This window comes from Apodemus sylvaticus, chromosome 3 (genome assembly GCF_947179515.1).
Source record: "Apodemus sylvaticus chromosome 3, mApoSyl1.1, whole genome shotgun sequence".
Lineage (NCBI taxonomy): Eukaryota > Metazoa > Chordata > Mammalia > Rodentia > Muridae > Apodemus > Apodemus sylvaticus.
In genome coordinates this window covers 170251077-170274059 of record NC_067474.1, presented here as the reverse complement: position 1 = coordinate 170274059, position 22983 = coordinate 170251077, and the positions used below count along the sequence as shown (strand labels likewise).

The 22983-nt window shown below is 47.5% G+C and overlaps 1 protein-coding gene and 1 long non-coding RNA gene across 5 annotated transcripts; one reads left to right on the top strand and one right to left on the bottom strand.

Moving 5' to 3' along the window:
• Positions 1 to 194: 194 nt before the first annotated feature.
• LOC127681754 (uncharacterized) lies at positions 195 to 11569 on the bottom strand. 4 transcript variants are annotated; one of them, XR_007977166.1, is made up of 6 exons: positions 11371 to 11569; positions 10999 to 11102; positions 3239 to 3437; positions 1905 to 1993; positions 1243 to 1440; positions 195 to 906 (listed from the first exon to the last, which is right to left on the bottom strand). It is a non-coding gene; the product is annotated as an uncharacterized LOC127681754 (long non-coding RNA). The 4 variants fall into 4 exon arrangements; XR_007977167.1 differs by having other exon boundaries at positions 1243 to 1415; XR_007977165.1 differs by lacking the exon at positions 1905 to 1993 and having other exon boundaries at positions 196 to 906.
• An 8014-nt stretch (positions 11570 to 19583) lies between these two features.
• On the top strand, positions 19584 to 22445 carry Prxl2b (peroxiredoxin like 2B). The gene is made up of 7 exons (XM_052178329.1): positions 19584 to 19737; positions 19985 to 20189; positions 20497 to 20548; positions 21313 to 21376; positions 21458 to 21533; positions 21716 to 21834; positions 22278 to 22445. Exons 1-7 carry the CDS (start codon positions 19675 to 19677, stop codon positions 22302 to 22304), a joined length of 606 nt encoding a protein of 201 aa, XP_052034289.1. The 5' UTR covers positions 19584 to 19674; the 3' UTR covers positions 22305 to 22445.
• Positions 22446 to 22983: the final 538 nt, after the last annotated feature.

Sequence of the window (22983 nt, the reverse complement as noted above, 5' to 3'; positions counted from 1 at the left end):
GTTATTCAGTTTGAGACCCTTGCCAGGGGAACGCCCCCACACTAGGCTGGCTCTGCCATCTCAACCCAGTTCATTCCCATGGCGATTCTGAGTCCCATCAAGTTAATAATCAATATTCACCAATGCACTGTTGGACTGAGAGCCGGAGCCTGTGCCCAACAAGCTCAGTTTGGACTCCAGCCCCTGAGGAGGAAATTTAACTTTTGTTTTTTAAATTTTTAATTTTCAAAAACCCGAACTGCCAGCATGCATCATGGTAATGTCTGTATGGTGAGCCACAGGACAAGGCTGCATTGCGTCTTGAGGTAGCTGGCTAGAGCAACCGGGCAACATTAGGCCACTGTGCGGGTTTCTAGCCCAGCTTTGTGTATTGTGTGACTTTCCCTGAGAGAGGTGAGTGAATGCTTAATTAATTACCCCAGATTGGGCGCTGAAGACCTTTGTCCTGTAGGTCCTACCCCTGGGGCCTCTGAGGTGCCGCCTCAGAAGTGTCCCAGGAGGGAGGTGTGTCCACAGAAGCTGCAGGGATGGGCTGAGGGGTGGCAGGTGGTGGGGAAAGTGCCAAGGTTCACCTGAGGCCTAGGAAGCGGGAAGGCCTGGATTCGCTAGAACAGAGTCTGCAGATGGCCACACTGGGAAAGGGGACAGATATCCAGGGACTCTGGCAAGTCCATCTTTCTAGTCCTGATCTGAGGTTGAGGTAAAAGTGGAAACCAGTTATGCGTATTTCAACAGTCCTGGGTAAGGTGCAGTCCCACCCATCACTGCCTCTCCTGCAAAGTGGCGTGACAAATTGGAACTCTCTTTCCAAAATAGTTTCTCTTCTTGCTGGTCCACGCTTTAGGCTTTCTTCTCTCAAGAGTTCCGAGGTAATTTCAGTCCCCTGGGGTCTACTGCTTCGATGGTCTGAAAGTTAATGAGAGGAATAAATGAGTCTTTAGAATATCTTCCTTTCTGCCGGTTACAGTCACACTACCTAGAAGTGTCCTCTGAGACTTATACCTCGGACCAATGGTCCCTAGAGCCCCAGAGCTAAGATTGGCCCCTACAGCCCAGAGTCTGTAAAATCATCAACCACCCTATGCCATGTCTTCAGCTTGTGACCCCAGAGTTCATGCCGGTCAACCACAACTGGCCCCTGTACCTCAGAGTCTGGGAAACCATCATCTATACAAACCTAGCCTATGCCTGCTCAGTGACCTTGTCTGGCCTTTCCCATGGAAACTACATGAAGGTTCTCACCTGTAGGGACCTTGCTTCTTCTGCTTGCTGATCATCCCTGGGGCTTCCCCAGGTGACCTTGGTGGCACGGGGGAGGGGCCATAACAAGCCTGCTTCTCGGTGGTGGTGGTGGTGGTGGTGGTGGTTTCCCCTGATCTGCAGCCTTGCCAGCCTGCACTGTTGTAATACCTGCACTGTGAGACAGGCCACAGTGGATGTCTAGAGAGACAGAGCAATCTTAGGCCATGGGGTTGGGCTTTCAGCCCAACTTTTCTTCACGTATTGTGTGACTTTTGCTTAGAAAACATGAGCAAATGTCTAGTTACCCTAGATAGGAGACTGAAGACAAACCAAAAATATGATACTACCTAGGTCTAGCTTAGAGAACCGGATGGAAGTCCCTTCTCTCAGCTGCCAGGATCCTAGCCCTAGATCTCAGGGCTGTGTGTGAAGCAGTTAGGGCCAGGCTGGAGCCTCCCTGTCACAGGTTTCCTCTCCAGATGGCCCCTGCTTCCTGTGCCCTGCAGGTCTTTTCTGTTGTGGGGCCTCTGAAGAGGCTACCTTGGAAATGCCCCAGGGGTGTGGTGTGGTCCACAGAAGCTGGTAGGAATGGGGTGAAGGGCTGGCACCTGGTGCTGGAGCACGACAGGGAGGCAAGTGGGAAGGGAAGTGGGGAGGCTCACCTGAGGCCTGGGAAGGGGTGAGGCCAGCGTGTGTGGGGTCTGCAGAGTGCCATGGTGGAGACCTAGGGTATCAGCTCCAGAGACTGCACCTGTGCAAGAGGCTGACTCTTTGTTTGTCCCTAGCCTCTGTGCCCCAGCAATTCGGCTGCTTAGCACCTCAGCAGAGTACCTGAGCCCAGTCTGCTAAGGTAACTATGGTGGAAGTGGCAGCTCAGGGCCAGCCCTGAGGGCTTAGGGGCCTATAAATCAAAGGAAATGGAGGGATACTCATGACTAAAGGGGAGACACCCTGGATGATGCTGTGAGTTTCAGGCTCCCCATCCCGTTCCAGAGTTTCCCCTTGAGGAATTCCCCCCATAAGCAGCCTCACCCTCCTCTGTAAGGACAGATCCTACCTACATAGGATTAATGCTTGGGTTCATGAGACAAAGGTAGACAAACCAGGAACAACAGAACATACATACATGACAACAGCTAGGATCAGAGCACTTGACTACAGTGAGAAGCCTCAGGCAGAGGACTAGGAACTGAGAGAGAGTTTTGCTGTAGCAGATGGCTAGCTTCCTTAAAAAGGAGGCCCCAAATCTTTGCTACCCGCCCCAGGCACAAGGAAATCAGAATTTGGACAACCATGAAGGGTGAAAGTAGGTGAGAAGCAAGATGTTTCCAGCCTAAAGTGTCCCTCGACTTCATCATAAACACAGGGAAAGGGGCAGGGCTGGTGAGCAGGCTCAGTGAGGAAAAGACCCTTGCTGTCAAGCTGGTGGCCTGAGTCTAATCCCTGGAACCAACTCCTGCAAGTTGTCCTGTGATCTCTGCATGTGTGCTGTGGACCATGCTCACATGTACACAGACACACATGCTCACATGTACACAGACACACATGCTCACATGTACACAGACATACGTGCTCACATGTACACAGACACACATGCTCACATGTATACAAACACACATGCTCACATGTACACAGACACACATGCTCACATGTACACAGACACACATGCTCACATGTACGTACACAGACACACATGCTAACTTAAATGTAATATTCCTACAAGTTGTCCTGTGATCTTTGCATGTGTGCTGTGGCCTATGCTCACATATAACAGAACACACATTCATACACAAAATAAATGTAATAAAATTTAAAATAGGGATAAAGATCAAGAAAAATCAAAAATAATAGCTAAGCAAGTCTTCCAGCACCACATTCACGTCCAGTCTGGTGCAGCCCTGGTTCTGTGAGGCAGCATGCATGGACCTGACTGGAAGATGAGAAGACCAAAGCGCGTTAGAACCTAGGATGGACAGAGGACCAGAGTTGTCCGGACCTGCTCTGGGATGCCTGGGAGTTTCAGGAGCAGGGTGTGGAGCCCAAGGTCTGCTGCAGTGTTCCTGAGGTGCTACCTCGGGGAGCTGGGTATCACAGGGCTGACTTTCATACAGATTCACACAGATTCTGATCATCTCCCATGGAAGCTTCTGGGAGTTTCAGAGGCCCCAAGTTGGTTGGTCACAGCCAGGGGTCATCTGCAAGAACAGGAAGAAAAACCAGCTAAGCAGCAAGGTGAAAGACATCATGGGAAGAGGGGGCAGAGCGCTCCTGAAAGGAGACCCTGGACAGTCCTGCCTCAGCAGATGGAAACGTTACCCTGGCTGGCACTATTGATACCACTGTGCCCAGTCCCACCCAGCCCCACCCAGCCCCACCTCAACTCCATCTCTACTGTACAAACACCCTTATCATTAGAGACTGGTGCAAGTGCTCAGCCCCTTGTCCTGCTGGAATTGGCGACCCTCATGGTGCTACCACTGCTGCTTCTGAGTAAGGGCCATGGCAGGGGTCTTCTCGGTGGGGCTGGCTTCCCCAAACCCTTCTCCCTCAGGGACAGGGCAGTGCTGGAGGGCCTGGGAAAAGAAAGCTCTAGATAGCAGCACATAGGCTTTCACTCCTGGGAAGCCAGACAAGGTTGAGGGACCTAGGGAGAAGTTTGAAGTGGAGGCTCGGGGGCATGGGGACGGAGAGAGGACTGCAGCCTGACTGTCACCTGAACTCCTTTTTTGTTTTGTTTTGTTTTGTTTTAAACCTTTTTTTTTTTACATTTTTTCTTTATTGATATATTTTTTTATTTACATTTCAAATGATTTCCCCTTTTCTGGGTCCCCACTTTCCTCAAGTCCCATAAGCCCTCTTCCCTCCCTCTGTTCCTCCATCTACCCCTTCCCACTTCCCTGTTCTGGTATTCCCCTATACTGTTGCATTGAGTCTTTCCAGAACCAGGGGCCACTTCTCCATTCTTTTTGGACATCATTTAATATGTGGATTATGTCTTGGGTATTCAAAGTTTCTAGGCTAATATCCACTTATCAGTGAGTGCATACCATGATTGATCTTTTGAGACTGTGTTACCTCACTTAGTATGATGTTCTCTAGCTCCATCCATTTGTCTAAGAATTTCATGAATTCATTGTTTCTAATGGCTGAATAGTACTCCATTGTGTAAATATACCACATTTTTTGTATCCATTCCTCCATTAAAGGACACCTGGGTTCTTTCCAGCTTCTGACTACTACAAATAGGGCTGCTATGAACATAGTGGAGCATGTGTCCTTATTGCATGCTGAAGAGTCCTCTGGGTATAAGCCCAGGAGTGGTATAGCAGGGTCCTCAGGAAGTGTCATGCCCAGTTTTCTGAGGAACCGCCAGATTGATTTCCAAAGTGATTGCGCCATCTTGCAATCCCACCAGCAGTGGAGGAGTGTTCCTCTTTCTCCACATCCTCGCCAACACCTGCTGTCTCCTGAGTTTTTGACCTTAGCCATTCTGACTGGTGTGAGGTGAAATCTCAGGGTTGTTTTGATTTGCATTTCCCTAATGATTAATGATGTTGAACATTTCTTAAGGTGTTTCTCAGCTCCCTGAAGTTCTTCATGTGAAAATTCTTTGTTTCGCTCCATACCCCACTTTTTAATGGGGTTATTTGGTTCTCTGGGTTCTACCTTATTGAGTTCTTTGTATATATTAGATATTAGCCCTCTGTCGGATTTAGGGTTGGCGAAGATCCTTTCCCAATCTGTTGGCTGACGTTTTGTCCTTTTGACAGTGTCCTTTGCCTTACAGAAACTTTGTAGTTTTATGAGGTCCCATTTGTCAATTCTTGATCTTAGAGTGTAAACTATTGGTATTCTATTCAGGAACTTTTCCCCTGTGCCCATGTCCTCAAGGGTCTTCCCCAGTTTCTTTTCTATTAGTTTCAGTGTGTCAGGTTTTATGTGGAGGTCCTTGATCCATTTGGAGTTGAGCTTGGTACAAGGAGATAAGAATGGATCGATTCGCATTCTTCTGCATGCTGACGTCCAATTGAACCAGCACCATTTGCTGAAAAGACTATCTTTTTTCCACTGGATGCTTTCAGCTCCTTTGTCGAAGATCAAGTGACCATAGGTGTGTTGGTTCATTTCTGGGTCTTCAATCCTATTCCATTGATCTGCTTGCCTGACATTGTACCAATACCATGCAGTTTTTTATCACTATTGCTCTGTAGTAAAGTTTGAGGTCTGGGATACTGAATCCCCCTGAAGTTCTTTTACTGTTGAGAATAGTTTTAGCTATCCTGGGTTTTTTTTTTTTTTTTTTTTTTTTTTTTTTTTTTTTTTTTGTTGTTGTTGTTGTTGTTATTCCAGATGAATTTGAGAATTGCTCTTTCTAGCTCTATGAAGAACTGGGTTGGGATTTTTATGGGATAGCATTGAATGTGTAGATTGCCTTTGGCAAGATGGCCATTTTAACTATATTAATCCTATAGAGGAGCAACTCTGCCACCCTTGTGTCTAATAGCTGTGAGTCTTTGCTTCCCATTTCTTAGTCGCTTGAGTGTGGAAGTTGTTAGACTGCAGAGTCAGCAGTGTTAAGGGGTGGCTCACCCCTCCCTCCTTGCCTCAGAGCAACCACCACAAGCGCTTGGCCAGAACCACACAGCCTTGTATGGAAAACACTGCCGTGGGAAGCCCGCCCGGCCCTGTGTGTTCAGCCTCAGACTGGTGTCCTCCTCACTAGTAATCGGGGTGTGTGTGTGTGTGGGGGGGGCAAAGATTATGTCTTCACGACACGGGGGTGAGGTGGGTGTGGGTGTAACAGTGCTCACTTCATCTTTAAGGACATCCCTGGTCTCAGCTTCCTTGAATATGGATACTGTTTACTGATGTACATATTCATTCCCTCGGAATGCTCCATCTTGTCCAAACTCCTGGAGAATGACTCTGTGGTCATCAGTTTAACAGGGCTGCCTGCTGCCCGGGGCTTACCCTGGTACCTGGTTCACCAAGGCAGGAGGCAGCGAAGGGGTCCAAAGCTGCTCTACCTTTGGCAATTCTTCAGTCAGAGATTGCTTGACCAAAAGCTGCTTACTTTTTTTTTTTTTTTTTTTTTTTTTTTTTTTTTTTTTTGGCAGTTTTCTGTCTTTAACTCTTTGCTATTCTGTGGCCCAAAGCCTCTGACTACTGGTAATTTGACTCCAGGCTGATACAGCAGGGGATTTAAGAAAAAGTCTTAGTTTTTCTCTGGGTCAAGGGGCCCTGCTAGGCAGGGGAGAGACTTGTAGATTGTTAACTCTTCATGAGCCAGAGAGAAAAGAAAAGGAAGAATAACAATTCAAACACACACATAGACACACATGAACATGCACGCGCACACAAACACACATAGACACAGACATACACACAGACACACACACAAACACACACATGTACATACATGCAAACACAGACAGACAGACACACACACACATACACACATACACACATACACACTTACACTTTGGCCAGGCCCGACCACCTGTCTCAACAAATTCACAAGTGTTCATGCATATTTACATACATATACATATACCTTCACATGAATGTATGTACAAACATATAGACAGACAGACATATACATATATACATTTGCTGGATGGGCCTGAGCCCCAAATACCACACACTTTACTCTTTTTCTCAGCCTCTCTTATATTTTCTTAGACAAAGGTTCTTTAGAAAATTACCTCATAGATAAAATGTTACACAAAAGGGAGTTACAGAAGGATGCCAATAGTTAAGTTCAAGGGGCTGGAGAGAGATGTCTTAGAGGTTAAGAGCACTGACTGCTCCTCCGAAGGTCCTGAGTTCAAATCCCAGCAACCACATGGTGGCTAACAAACATCTGTGATGAGATATGACGCCCTCTTCTGGTGTGTCTGAAGACAGCTACAGTGTACTCACATACAATAAATAAATAAATCTTTAAAAAAGCAGTTAAGTTCAAAGCATTCATATCTGATGAACAGGAAGGATCTGTCACTTCCATTTGAGCATAGGGAGGCATCCCCCAGCCCCCTAGTTATTTCTGGCTATTTTTATTTCTGGTTAATCGAGTTTGGAGTCCTGAAGATCTCCTGCTGGGACCAAGAGCTGAATTATGAAGTTTCAAAAGTTTTGAAGAATTTGGAAGTTTCACACTCTGAGATGCCAGGCGCTTTGGCAGTCAATGAAAAGGATTGGTGGACTTCTGAAGCAAGGAATTCCAGTTGTTGAATGTTGTCTTGTTTTCCTGTTTTTGCTCTGACTTTATGTTTTGTCTTATGTATCTGGTCTATATTTATGTGTTCTGATTTGGGGCTGTATCACAAGGCCACACAATGGTTCCTACAAGACAGGTGCTGCCTGGGCCACCCTGCTTCCTGCCCAGGTCTAGCTAGGGGCAAGGCTGGGCCATGGGATCTGTGTTGACCTCTGACCTCTGACAGTACTGCTGTGATTTTGGTGGTTAAAGATTTGATGGTGTTCTGAGTGCTTGTTACTCAGTCACAAGGATTTTGAAGTTTCTTTGGCTGTCTTCTAGATATAGACTTAGAGAAGTCTTTCATCAGGCTAAAACATCTCTATATACCTGGCTTTCTAAAAAACAATAACAACAACAAACATCATGCTTTTTAACCCGAAGCTATAGTTCTTACATAGATGCAAAGGCTTGAGTCTACTTCGGAGGTTGATTTTGTGCACTGTGTATTCCTTTAAATGCTGATTGCTGTGTCCAGAGATCTGATTGCAGTACATACACTAGCCTGTCTAGACGCTGTACAAAATTGTTTCCCTTCATCTCTGGCTGGTTAATAAAGATCTGATCAGCCAATAGTTGGGCAGGAGAAGAGGAGGAGAGAAGTCTCCATGAGGAGTAGACGGATGGAACAGGAGCAGCCAGAGAGAGACTAAGATGGCCGCTAACCTATGTAGCTGGGAAGTTGCTGGGAAGTGGTCAGGCTAGCAATGGTTGGATTATCATAGAAGAGAACTGTGCCTAGCAATAGTGCAAGAAGCTTTTTAAATAAATATACCAGGTCTCCCTGTCATTATTTCAGAACTAGGGCAGATGTAGTGGCTATAACTGGTTGTCAACTTGACTATATCCGGAATGAACTACAATCCAGAATTGGAAAGCTCACCTGTGATCTTAATCTGGAGGCTGAGAGATAGAAATTTCTGACCTGGATCTTGACATGGAGATCTTGAGGCATAGTGGCTATGAATCCCAGAAGGTTAAAACAGGGAGATCTCTGAGTTCAAGGTCATCTAGGACTAAAGGCGTGGTGGCACACATCTTTAATCTGGGCCACACCCTCTGCTGGAGACCTGCATAAGGACTTTGGAAGAAGGAAGACTTTCTCTCTCTTCTTCACCTGCTTGCCTTGTGGGACTGAGCAACTGCTAGATCCTTGGACTTCTGTCCACAGCTGCTCTTGACTATTGTTGGGGAGTTGGACTACAGACTGTAAATCATCAACAAATTCCCTTACTATATAGAGACTACCCATAAGTTCTGTGACTCTAGAGAAACCTGACTAATACAGTGAGCATAGAAAAGTCCCGTATTTTTATATTGGTATCCAACAGAATTGGATTACAATGGTAATTGCAATGGTACATTGGTAGACACAGAATCCAAACTTAGACAGAAATTCAAACTTACAAAGAACCAGGCTTTGAGCCTGAAATGTGCTGGGTTGAAGGCGGGCTCTGTGGTGCCATGTGCCCTGTGAGTAGAGCAGATGAAGTCCAATGCCCTAAGGTGAGGTTTGGCGTGAATAGGGATCAGAATGGGCAGCTTCTCCCAAGCACTACCTGGTTCTAGAGGAGGGTCGGAGCACGTGCTAGAGAGAGCTAGGTGGCCAGAGAACACATGGGTGTCAGGCCGGGTGGGTGTGGGGGCTTATCTAGCATGCACGCTTCCACAGTCTCCCACGAGTGTGCAGCTACATGCTTGACCCACAGTGCCCTGGGGAAGGCTGTGCTTTTGCCTGTATCTGGGATGCACAGACCCCAGCCAGCAAACATCTTGCAGCAAGGCACAACTGCCTCTTCTCTGTGAGGAGAAGGGCTGGGTAGGGCTAGCCACAGCCAGGTGGTGAACTGAACAGCAGAGGGAAACAGAGGGAGCACAGATAAACTTCTGATCCAGGTAAAAATGTTTGGAATTACACTCAAACACCAAAGGGAAAAGGGGGACTGGTTATTAAAATATCATCAACAGAGATAAATAATTTGAAATTAATAAAATTAAAAATAGGCTGCATAAGGCTGGAAAGAGTTTAGAAAAATAAATACAAAAAAGATAATTTAGTTTAGAAAGCAGTAAGAGAAAATAAATACACATAAAAAATAAAGTCCCTGAAAGAGAGAGAAAGAAATAGACAGAAATGTTTTAAAGGGTACATGAATGCTAAAGAAACTTAACACAGTCATAAACACCAAATTTAAATATAAAAGATAAAGTCTCCAAAGAAAGGAAAGAGTTAGAGAAATTAAAGAAGAAAATATTTTCCATGTTAAAAAATGGAAAACACTGTAGAAGAAGGTTTAGACTCCATATAATTTTGTTTTGAGTGTCAGCATGAAAATAATTGTATGTTTACTAATAATTACAATTTTATATATCCTCTTTAAGAGAGACTAAAATAAAACAGTCTTAGAGAAGACTAAAAAATTAGGTGCTGGAACCGACATCATAGAACAGAGGTCAGAGTATTTTTCAATCAGGATAAAGAATTTTCAAAAGAATCCAATCTGGAACCTACAACAACAGCAAAAATGGTAATTCCAGATAAGAAAAATCCATGTTGAGAATCTAATTTGAGAAATTAGAATGGAAGCCAAAGAGACAATATACTAAGTTAAAAATACAGATTCTGAGATACAAAGTCACCTTAGAGCAATGTCATACAATAGCTTATGTGTTTCATTTTGTAGAATTTGAAAATTTAAAATATGTACATATGTTGATACATCACACTACTGATACATGTTCAGAATTCCAAGGGACTTCTGCCTTAAGTTCTGAAAAGGATGATTCTGAGATTGCACATTTATTAGAAGTAATAGCTGTCTTGAAAATGCCTTTGCAGATTGGAGTTGATGATGCTCTGACATGTGTATCCATCAGAATACAACATTTTTTTTAGACATTATGGCAAAAATATGTATCTTAAAATCCTACAGGTAGGCAGTTGTAAGAAGTTCTAATTATACTTTAAAGAAAATACTCATGGAACATAAAGGGGACATGGGGTCTCCCAGAGACAGATTAAATAATGCTTTATTGATTTAATTTTTTAAATGTCAAGGAAACAGATAGCATAGAAAGCCCTGGAATTTAGAAATATGTGTTAACTTCAGAATGGAAGGAAGGAAATTGGTCGCACTGAGGAAGAGGTCTTTGTTTCAATGGGGGAAGAAAAGCTATGGATTCCACCAAAATTAGTAAAGAATAGATTTGACCAGGGGAGACCTCCTGAAAAATTTGGCTGCAGACATGGAAGGGAAATCCAACAACAACAAAATAGGTAACATGAACACTTATTCCTTTGCATGGGAACAGCTCTGAGACCATCTGGGACACAAAAATATCTCCAGCAGGACTTCAGCTAAGCAAAGCCAACAAATCTTGCTGGCTACAGACCCCTCGGGTCTTATCATGTCATCCTTTCAAATGGTATAGATGAAATTTATATTATGTTTGGTTATGCAATCCAAACCAAGTTCAAGAAAGGACAGATGCCTTACCTGCTCAGACAGAGAACAGAGAGTCCTTAGCCGAGTGGTGAACACTGAACATCCCATACATATGCTAGTGCACAAATGTATATCCTCTTTGAAAGTTTATACATCTACAGAGCAAAAGAACCAGACACCAAAACATGAGATAAAAGCCCAGGTGTGTTGCTTGTAGCTTTTGCTACCCAACCTAAGCTCTGGGAACAGACTGCACTACCAGCCTCCCCACCCCCCACAGCTTACACACACACACACACACACACACACACACACACACACACACACACACACACGTTGCTCATTTTCAACTTGCCTTCTGACAGAATTGCTGGGCACTACATCTCCCGCCTGGAAAAGCATTGCCTTTATCAATATTCTTACCTCTCCACCTGCCCTAAACTTTAGTTGTTCAGTTACATCCAGTCCCTGCCAACCTCCTGACTGTAGGCGCAACCACAAGCTGCAGCTCCTCCCGAAATCACATGGCTGCTTGGTTTTTCTCTCTCCCAAGCCTGATATAAACTTTGTCTCTCCTCTCCTTGCCTCTCTCCCTTGCCTCTTGCTGTCTGAAAGTCCCAATTGTTCCTGACACACAGCAATTGGCTCATGGCTTCTTTACTGACAGATCAAGAACCAATTGGGGAACAGGACCTCAGTGTCAGACCCACCCCCACAACTCACTCACTGCCTCAAATGCTGTTTCCTCAAAGATCTACAGCCAGAGCAACTTGAAACACCTTGCCTTGCAAGGATGGTCCAGCCTCACAGACTGTTCCAGCCAGAACTTCAATTATACCCTGTATGCTCCCATCACACAGAGGCTGGAGAAAATGTTGCAGCGAGATTTCTCAGGACTTGAACAATATCCCAGTTTCCTTAGAGCCCCCCAAAGAGAAAATCACTCAAACACAGCAGGAAGCAATTTTAGGAGACTGATACCCCATTCCCAGGAGATGGGGTGGGTGGAGTTTGGTCATTTGGTGAGTGATATAAGCTTGCCATAGGTTAAGGGGGATTGGTTACAAGTTGTCAATGGTCTTGATCAGGGGAGAAACAAAGTATAGTAGGTTAGATTTGGGGAATTTATCTTTTTCTTTTTCTTTCCTCTCACATCTTTCCTTTCAAATGTTAGGGAAAAGGGTGGAGAAGGGATGAAAAGAGAAAGGGGAGATACAGAAATGATAGGATAAAAGGGTCAATTATTGAACCTACTTTTTTTTTCACTGTGGGATTTTCTGGGCATTTAACGTGGTATTTATTTATTTGTTGATTGATGCTTTAATCCCTTTTTTTACAGTCTAGTCTTCATCCCCCTCCCAGTCTGCACCCCTGACCGCTCCCCATTCCCACCTCCTCTCCTCCACCCCCAACCACCATCTCCAAGAGGATGTCCCTACCTCCCACCCCTACCTCACCAGATCTCCCCACTCCCTGGGTCCTCAAGTTTCTTTCTTTTTTTTGTTTTTATTTTTGTTTTTTGTTTTTGTTTGTTTGTTTTGAGACAAGGTTTCTCTGTGTAGTCCTGGCTGTCCTGGAACTCACTCTGTAGACCAGGCTGGCCTCAAACTCAGAAATCCGCCTGCCTCTGCCTCCCAAGTGCTGGGATTAAAGGTGTGCGCCACCACCGCCCTGCGGGGCCTCAAGTTTCTTGAGGGTTAGGTGCATCTTCTTTCACTGAGGCCAGACTAGGCAGTCCTCTGCTGTGTGTGTGTGTGTGTGTGTGTGTGTTGGGGGGTCATATCAGCTGGTGTATTGTGCCTGGTTGGTGGCTCAGTGTCTGAGAGATCTCAGGGGTCCAGGTCAGTTTGAGATTATTGGTTTTCCCATTGGCCACCCTCCTCCTCAGCTTCTTGCAGTTTTCTCCCAGTTCAACCACAGGGGTCCCTAGCTTCTGTCTATTGGTTGTCTGTAAATATCTGCATCTGACTCTTCCAGCTGCTTGTTGGGCTTCTTGGAGGGCAGCTATGCTAGCTCCAGTCTATAAACACACCACAGCATCAGTAACTGTCAGGACCCTGTGCCTCTCCTTGAGCTCGATCCCAGTTTGGGGCTGTCGTTGGACCTCCTTTCTCTCAGGCTCTTCTCCATTTTTGTCTCTGCATTTCCTTTAGACAGGAACAATTCTGGGTCAGGGCTTTCGACTGTAGGATGGCAGGCCCATCCCCCCACTTGATGTCCTGCCCCTTTAATGGAGATGGACTCTACTAGTTCCCTGAACTGGCTGGTTTTGTGTGTCAACCTGACCCAAACTAGAGTTACCACAGAGAAAGGAGCTTCAGTTGAGGAAATACCTCCATGAGATTCAGTTGTAAGGCATTTTCTCAATCAGTGATCAAGGGGAGAGGGCCCATTGTGGGTGGTACCATCCCTGGGCTGGTGGTCCTGGGTTCTATAAGAAAGCAAGCTGAGCAAGCCAGGGAAGCAAGCCAGTAAGTAACATCCCTCTATGGCCTCTGCATTAGTTCCTGATTCCTGACCTGCTTGAGTTCCAGTCCTAACTTCCTTTGGTAATGAACTGCAACGTGGAAGTGTAAGCTGAATAAACCCTTTCCTCCCCAACTTGCTTCTTGGTCATGATGTTTGTGCAGGAACAGAGACCCTGACTAAGCCATTCCCCCTCCCCACTGTAGAGCACTTCATCCAAGGTTCCTTCCTTTGAGTCTTGAGAGTCTCTTACTTTCCAGGTCTCTGATACATTCAGGAAGGTCCCCTCACCTCCTGTGCCCTGAGGTTATCTGTTTATATTCTTTCTGCTGGCCCTCAGGGCTTCAGTCCTGTTACTCCCTGCCCCTTGAATCTACTTTTAATCTAAAGACCATCAACAAGCCAGATAGTTCCACATGCAACTATTTTTTATCCTGATTTTTTTTTAATCCAGAAAAGTGGGGAATTAGATTTTATTAACAGCCTCGTGATCTGCAGGGCCAGGCCATATCGGGCTCTCACCACCAGAGATATCCAGTAGTTTGCATGACCTTTACATAATCTGTATAGCAGGGATTCCCCCAAGCTCCCACAACCAGGACTAGAGGGGGCTAACAGCCCAAATGACCTGTATGTTACTTGTATGGCCAAGACCATGGCAGATCCTTCCCTAGGGATGATAGCCTATCTCTAGAGCCTGTGGGAAAAGGGGGGAGGGTGCGGCGGGTCTGCCTGGCCCAGGAAACTAGCAGGCAGAGCCTGCATAGGGAAGACTGGCAGGCAGGGAACACCAGGGTAGGGACGGCAGGCACCTGCCTGCCAGAGTACCTAGAGAGAGAGAGAGGCTGCCTGGCTAGCGGAGGGAGGGGGTTCCTTGCTCAGAAGGAAGTGCTGTTCTGGCATGGGCCTTTCGGGTAGCTGTAGAGGAAGCTTGGCTGAGAAGAGGTTTTCATGGCGGCTGGAAACTCTGAGGCCTGATCCACGCTCCTACGCGGTGGGTTTTGATAAGAGACAGTTCATAGTTTAATGCATTATTATAGAAAAGTAGAAAGAGAAAAGGAGATACAGAAGTAAAGAAAGAAAGAGAAGATAGAGGGATGAGAGCTGGCCATGACCACGTGGAAAGAGGGGAAAGAATGGGGAGAGGGGAACAGGGTCAAGGACCAGGGAAAAACCTGGCTCACTGGTTCCTCCCCTTGTAGAGTAAGTAAGCTCCGGAGTAAGCCTTGCTCAACCAGGCCACAGACCGCCTTACACAGTCCCACATCTCCCCCTTTTACGTTTTTTAAAAAGAGAGGAGTCATTGGAGTGGCTGTTTCATTTGTAGTGAAAATTTTGGGTGGAGTGGAGGTATCAGAAGCCAGAGTGGTAAAGAGGGTTGAGGCAGGGAAGGCAAGGAATGATCGAATCAATGGGTAGTACAGTTTGAGGGTAATAACATCATTTTGAAACAGCAATCAATCAATCTAGATAGACATTATGTTTTTCTCACTATCACATAATCCCCCCAAAGCTCAACAGCCATTTGGCAAGAAAGTTCATCTGTAGCTGGAAAGTCCCAAGTCTGTCCTCTGTGGGGTTTGGCGCGCGCGTGCGTGCGTGTGTGTGTGTGTGTGTGTGTGTGTGTGTGTGTGTGTCTGGATCTCAGCGTGTGTCTTGGGAGTCTTCAGCCAGATGAGGTGTCTAAGGGAAGGCAGCTGTGTTGTCTCATGTAGGACTCAGGAGATGGCACTGCCTCTGCTGGATCTGTGGCAGCGGGCAAAGTGTAGGGATAAACCTGTAGAGGAACAACAGAGGAGCAGAACCCCAGCAGGGGGATACCTGCATAAGGTGGATGGCAAATGATGAGCCTGTAATAGTTCTGGAAGGCATCTTTAGGTCTGTTTTGGGTGACTGAAGAAAATAATATGTTAATTGTGTGTCTAGGATAGGCCTGTAAAAGAAAACTGGTTGTTAATTAGCGTAGTTAATCTGACCTGTGGACGCCTATTAGATGTCTTTCAGACCTTAAAAGAAATTTTTAAACAAGTTGAAAATTTTGGGCACGTGACACAAATGCTGGGGAGAGAAATAAGTGTTTAAACAAGGAAGCAAGAAAAACCTTTGGTTGCAAAGCATTGTTTCAGTGTTCCTGTAGGGGGAGCAAGAGAGCAAAGCCTCAGGTGCAACTTTCCAGGGCTTAAGGTGGAATGGGGGAGGAGGGGCCTGCCTGTCTTCTTGGAAGAAAAGACATCTGCTTTGAGTTTCAATGTAATTATATCTTCTTGTGCACCGGGGATTATATTACAACAGGAAACTTTCCTAAACTGGACTGTGTTTAAATATTTTGGAAACAAACAGGCTCCAAAGTTTGACTCACCTCTTTGCAAATCATTCTTCTATGATTGTGATGCTTGCAGGGACCCCTACAGATCAGCCATATTACCAGGATGTGGTCAGAAATGGCAGTCTGGGACAGTGGCGCAGAGGGATCACCTGTGAGGCCTGTTTGGTCTCTTGCACCTTCAGGGCCTCCAGGTAGGATAGCCAGGCTCCTATTGGCCTTTCCTTCTACATTTGCAACATGTGCCAAGGATGGTGTGTTGGTTTCAGTAAGAATTGCGAAGGGTCTTATATCTGCATGCTTAGTCACCAGGGAGTAGTACTATTTGAAAGGATTAGAGGGATTAGGAGGCGTGGCCTTGTTAGAGGAAGTATATCACTGGGGGGTGGGATTTGAGTTGTCATGCTCACCCCACCATGAAAATGGACTAAGCCTTAGAAACTGTAAACAAGCCTTCCTTCACTCCAGTCGACCCTGCTTGCCCTGGCCTAAAGATTTATTTATTATTATATCTAAGTACACTATAGTCTTCAGATGCACCAGAAGAGGGTGCCAGATCTCTTTTACGGATGGCCGTGAGCCACCATGTGGTTGCTGGGATTTGAATTCAGGCCTTCTGAAGAGCAGTCAGTGCTCTTCACCGCTGAGCCATCTCTCCAGCCCACAAGCCCTCCTTTAAATGCTTTCTTTCGTAATAGTTGCTTTGGTCATTGTGGTTTGAATATGCTTGGCCCATGGAATGTGGCACTATTAGGGAGGGGCGTGGCATTACTAGAGGAGGTATGGCCTTGTTGGGGAAGTGTGTCACTGTGAGGGTGGGCTATGAGGTCTCTATCCTCAAGCTCCATCCAGTATGTCCTCCTGGCTGCTTGTGGAGGCCAGTCTCTTTCTGGCTGCCTTTGTATCAAGATGTAGATCTCTCAGTTCCTTCTTCAGGATCATGTCTGCCTGGATACTACCATGCTCCCTGTCATGATGATAATGGACTGAACCTCTGAACCTGTAAGCCAGCCCCAATTAAATGTTGTCCTTTATAAGAGTTGCCTTGGTTATGGTGTCTGTTTGCAGTGATAGAGACTCCAACTGAGACAGTCATGGTGTCCTTAGAACAATGACTACGATAGGTGAAATTCCCTTCTACCCAAATACTGTTCAAAGACATTGCTCAGGGTTGTGTTTGTCTTATAACTCTCGAGAGACCTCTGCATTACCCTGCTTGTGGGCAACACACACAAGTCCCCCAGTCTGCTGTGTCACACGTAGTTACGCCCCGGGAAATCAGCCTAGTGTTGATGCCCAGAGTTTCATATTTTCTCATCACAGTGATGATGATAGCTAGCTTGCTCAGTTACAGGCTAGAAAATGCTTTGTGGAAGACATGTACTTTGTTGTTCCCAGAATCCACCTGGCCATTGCTGAGCTCTGGCCAATGGCATATGAGCATAACAATGTGGCTCTGCTCTGCCAGGAAAAGGCACGTTCCGAGTGCCTGGTCTCTCTCTCAGCCTGGATCTCAGAATAAGGAAGCACCAGGAGAGCCCTGCTCTCAGGACACAGACACACAAGTGAACAAGAGATATAACTTAGTCTCGGGGATCAACTGAGGCTTAAAGTTGTTACTGTAGCACAGCCCAAAGAAAGCTGATACAAGATGATATATTAAAATTTACAGGTGAATAAACCCAGCTGTCCTCTGAGGTTGGCACTTCCCTGCTTAAATGTTTAGTTCCAGGTGTGTCTTAGTTTGGGTTACAATGTTATGAAGAGATTCAACCATGGTAACCCTTTGAAAGAAAATATAATTCTAGTAGACATGGGGCTGGAGGAGGAGCTGAGAGTTGTGTATCTTGATTAGCAGGCAGTGAAGGTGACTGTTCCACACTGGGCAGAGCTTGAGCAGAAGAGACCTCGAAGCCCATAGGCAGGGTTTCACACTTCTTCCAACAAGGCCACACCCACTCCAACAAGACCACACCTACTCCAACAAGGCCACACCTCCTGATAGTGTTACTGCCCTTGGGCCAAGCATTCAAGCACATGAAGTCTATGACAGCTAAGCCTATTCCAACCTCCACACATGTGTCATTGATATGAGATAGTCAAGAATATGCCAATCCAGTTTTACTGGTTTGGCATAAGAAACAATAAAAGCAGAAGCTAAAATGATCATGCAAAGGAAGCACTGGAGGAAAAACACAACAACCCTATCCCCAAGCATAGGAAATCAACATTCCTGAAAGAATTCTGGAAATACAGGAAAGCAATGGCCACAAGTGTTTTCAGGACTCCATATCCTTGGGCTAGGTACCTCTACCCTATAAACTTGTCACAAAGACTCTACGATGCTCACCTCCTGATGACCTACCTTACCTCTTATTAACTCCATCTCGGACTCCACGAAGATGAGGTGGGCTCTGCCACACTGCGTTGGCACATGAGTGAGTGGCCTCAGGGAAGCGCCTGCTGGCCTTTCCTGCTCAGCATGCAGCACGTCCTGCAGACATCTTCCCATGCTCCTGGGACCCTCTGCACTGTACCCCTCAACACTTAACAGGAGGCAGAGGAGCCCCATCTCTGATTCTGGTGGTACCCCTGGTGGCTCTACAGACCAGGCCCTCCTGGCTCTACAATTGAATTTTCTTTCCTTTTTGTAAGTATGTTTGCGCACCTGTGAGCACCTGTGTGTGCCCGTGGAGTCCAGTGGCCGGGTATTTTATTCAGTGCCTCTCAATCTTGTTTCTTGAGACAAGGTCTATTGCTGAACATGGAGCTCACTGATTAAGCTACACTGATTGAGCCCCAAGGATCCTCACGTCTTTGCTTCCCCAGGACACGGGGTTACAGGTATCTGTCACTTTACTGAGGCAGCTCCCCAGCCTCCTCTTGCCTGCATATATGTTTGGACGCAATGTGCGTGCCTGGTGCCTGAAGAGACCATAAGGGAACATCAGATGCCCTGAAACTGGAGTTGCAGAGGGTTGTGAGTCACTGTAGGGATGCTGGGAGCCAAACCCTGGGCCCTCTGCAAGAGCAGCTAGTGCTCTTAACCACGGAGCCATCTCTAGCTTCTCCTTTTGACTTAGTATGGTTCCTAACTTCCTACCTGGCTGTTCGGTCTCAGCTGGGTTTCTTGTGGTAACTCTCTTCCTTTCCCAGCCTCTGCATCTGTCACATGCTTGAATTTGGCCCTAGAAAGCATCACAGGGCTTACTTAGTGAGGAAAGGACAGGACACGCGGATTCCTGAGCCTTCTACCCTTCCTAGGGACATACTACCGCGAGCTTCTGTTTATCTCCTTTGTTTTACACGGGAGCTCACGGTTTAAAAGCTGACATCGACACAGCAGGAAATGGTATTTAATGACGGAAGTTAATAAGATTTCGAGAAAATACAATACTACGGGAGTTTTCAAAGCAGGAACCTAGACTTGGAAAGGCTGGTCCTTTCACTACTGTTAAGTGCCGGCTTCCCTACTGTTCCTCACACTAGTGACTAGTGAGTTCGATTCGCCGCTTCAACTTTTTGGCTCTGATTCTACCACCCTGCTGCACTACTGGGGACCACTTGATGGCGACGTAAACGCAAGCGGAGAGCCACACAAAAGCTAGAAAGCCATGCAAACGCATTCTGCGCAGGCGCATCGCTTGCAGAATGTCCGTGGAGCTTCACCTGCTATGCCATTGGCTAATAGACTCATGCATATGCAAATAAAATAACCCAAGAGGGTGTGCAAGTAAGCTAAAATATCCGGGGCGGAGTCTAGGGCGGGACAAGCTCGGGGCCCTGCGTTCCGAACCTCTGGAGGTGGAGCAACCTTCCAGGACTGGGGCGGGATTATGGGCGGGGCATAGACTGGCAGAAGAGGCTGCGCAGGACCGGGTGAAGCCTCCCCAGGGTCCGGAGTAGGGTTCCTGGAGCAGAAAGGGACGGAGGAGGCCATGAATGCGGTGGACCTTGGTCGCGTAGGAGCGTGTGTCTTGAAGCATGCAGTGACTGGGGAGGTGAGATCTGGCGGACAACGCCTCCTAGCATCTGGCTCAGAGCCCTGGCGACTCACATGGACTGGAGTGGAGGTCCTGAGGGGCCCTATGAGTTCGCGTACTGGGCGTGGGTACTGCTGATGGTCCACAGAGGAACCATCAGGTGGACCAGTCAGCTGCGAATCTTGGAGCAGCACACTGCGCGGGACATGTGAGGCTGCCGGTCATAGAGGGTTGGTGAGCCCATGTCTTCCCATCCATTCTGTAGGCCGTGGAGCTGCGGAGCCTATGGCAGGAGAAAGCTTGCGTGGTGGCCGGTCTGCGCCGCTTCGGCTGCATGGTGTGCCGCTGGATCGCCCAGGACCTCAGCAACCTCCGGAGCATTCTGGACCAACACGATGTGCGCCTAGTGGGCGTGGGTCCTGAGGCCCTGGGCCTGCAGGAGTTTCTGGATGGTGGTTACTTCTCAGGAGGTGCGACTCTTCCCAGACTCAGAGCCTGGGCTGACCTCTCCCTTTCTAGGCCCAACAAGAACATATTCATGTGTCAGCATCTGCAGCTCTTCCCTGCCCTGCCTTCAGCCTGTGCTCTGGCTGGCGCCCAGACCTAGTGGCAAAGTCCCAGTGACTCTTGCCCTTCCCGTTTAAGCAGTGGTGACATTCAATCCTGCCTTGCTACTTCTGGCTTGGGTGGGTGGAGCTGGACACAATAAGTGGAGGGGACAGAGGATAGAATGTAGGAAGCCTGGGACACATACACAGCTGTGGCTTTCCTTTCTAGAACTCTACCTTGATGAGAGCAAGCAAATCTACAAGGAGCTGGGCTTTAAGCGGTAAGTGTGACTATTTGGGAGCGTGAGTCTAGCCAGGGACAGGACAGAGTGGCTACTGCCCTCTAATGCATCTTCTTGCTCTGCTGTCATCATCTGCTCTGCTGTCCGGTTTGTCTCATGGAAACTGACTCTGGTGCTTTAGCTAGCCCTTCTTTGAAATCTTCTTCATCTTCTTTTTAAAAAGATTTATTATTATATGTAAGTATACTGTAGCTGTCTTCAGACACACCAGAAGAGGGCATCAGATCTCCTTACAGATGGTTGTGAGTCACCATGTGGTTGCGAAGATTTGAACTCAGGACCTTCAAAAGAACAGTCTGTGTTCTTAACCGCTGAGCCATCTCTCCAGCCCTCTTTGGAATCTTCCAATGGGTGTTGGTCCAAGCCACATCTGTCCTCAGCAATTACCATTCATAAACAGGGGGGACGTTGGAGTTCAGTGCCTTAGCCATAGCCCATTGTAGTCCTCTGTTGCCACAGACTGACCTGTCATGATAGGCAGTGCCGGCTAAGCCACATCCCGGGGTGCACCCAGCTTGGAGCTCATTCCCCACATGCCATACCACTTCCCCAGGGTCCCCAGGCCAGAGTATTCAGCCTGAGGGCTCTCGGCTTTTGTAGATCCTCCTGGTTAGACTAGTTGCCGTTCTGGCTGAGCCCCGGGTTAGATAAGTGGGGGTGAGAGGAGGAAGGACACTGGGAACAGGTATGGATACTTGCGCACCACCAGAATCTGGACTGGGGACCTCTTTATTTCTTTGTAGGTACAACAGCTTAAGCATCCTGCCAGCTGCCCTGGGAAAACCTGTTCGTGATGTAGCCTCCAAGGTCTGTGGTTGGAGAGCATTGGTGGGGATCCCTGGGGCATTCCCTCTGAGACTGACTTGGGCCCCATTCCTGTTTTTCCAGGCTAAGGCTGTTGGTATCCATGGGAACCTGTCTGGTGACCTGCTGCAAAGTGGAGGACTGCTGGTGGTCAGCAAGGGTGGGTCGGGCAAGACATAGAGCCCCATCTCGCCCATCTTGGTGGCGTATGTCCTCATGCTCCCGTTCTGGTTTTGGGTACCTGGGTGAGGGACTGGGCTGCTTGGCTTGCCAGTGGGTACTCTCAGTCCCTGACACATAGGTGCAAGATGCACGTGACTGACTCCCTGCCTGTGGTTACAGGTGGTGACAAGGTACTGATGCACTTCATCCAGAAGTCCCCAGGGGACTATGTCCCCCAGGAGGACATACTGAAGGCCTTGGGTATCTCTGCAGAAGTTTGCTCCAGCAAGCCACCCCAGGTGAGCAGAGGCCTTGGGGGAACACTGCTTGTTACCAGCACTCATGTTTATATCACTAGCTTTGGGACAGTGCTTGGCGTGGCCAGGAGCTGAGGAGAGCCTCTTAGGATTTACATAATTTTCTCTGCGTTGGCACCCTTGGGATATAGATGTGTCTCTATGATTTTACTTATAGAGGGGAATAGGCGGAGCAGCAGAGAGGCCAGTGGGCAAGCAAAGCAGGGCCCCACTGTGGATTGAGAAAAGCGGGCTGTGTCCTAGGTGTGTCTGTCAAGCCTTAGTGTGGCCCTGATGTCCTGCCTCTCTCATTCTCCAGTGAAAGGGAGTAAGGCATAGATTAGGCTGTTTCCCGTGTCCAGCGTGCCTCCTTCCCTATTTGGGTGGTGGGCACCACTGGCCTCTGAGGAATGTGACCTGGCTGACGGACCCCGTTGTCCCCACAGTGTGACGAAGAGGTGTGTGGGAGGTGACACCTGCCCTCTGAGGACCTGGAGGCATCTGCAGCCTTGGATGTGTTTGGAATCAAAGAATCCTTGTGGAGCCACTGGGCCAGGACATTGGACCTTGTTCATCTTCGAACAGCAACCAGCCATTAAAGTGCAGGCCCTGGGCGGTGAGCGTCTCACTGCTTCCACAGTGCGCCCTGCCGTTCCGACAGCATCGTTGCTCCCTTCAGGCAGGAAGGGTGCTGAAGTGTCATCTTCCTAGAGGACAGACCTCAGGCCTTGGTTATGGGACCCTGGGGACAACCATGTTATTTCCTTCCAAGGTGACCTAACTCTGTAGCCCACTTTATTTGAGGACAGAGAGTCAGGCTGAGGATATAGAGGGGAGAGTTTGGTAGGACTCTGGCCCCAGCCACCAAATGTAGCCCAGTTGTGGGGACCGGGGCGACAGGTGTCTGCTCATCTTTATAGTGGAAGCCCCGAAGCTAATTGGGTTCAGGGAAGAGATGGCAGACAAAGACTGAGGAACTCTTCCCTGATCTCAATGGCTGGTGTGTCCTGGAAGACATCTGGGTCAGGCTGAGCATGTCTGTGTCCCCAGGATCCTAAGGTTCAACCAGAAATCCAGACACCCCACCATTTCAGGGCTCCCCTTCTCACGGGATCTTCCCTCCAGGTGGGCCCTGATGATCAGATTCTAAAT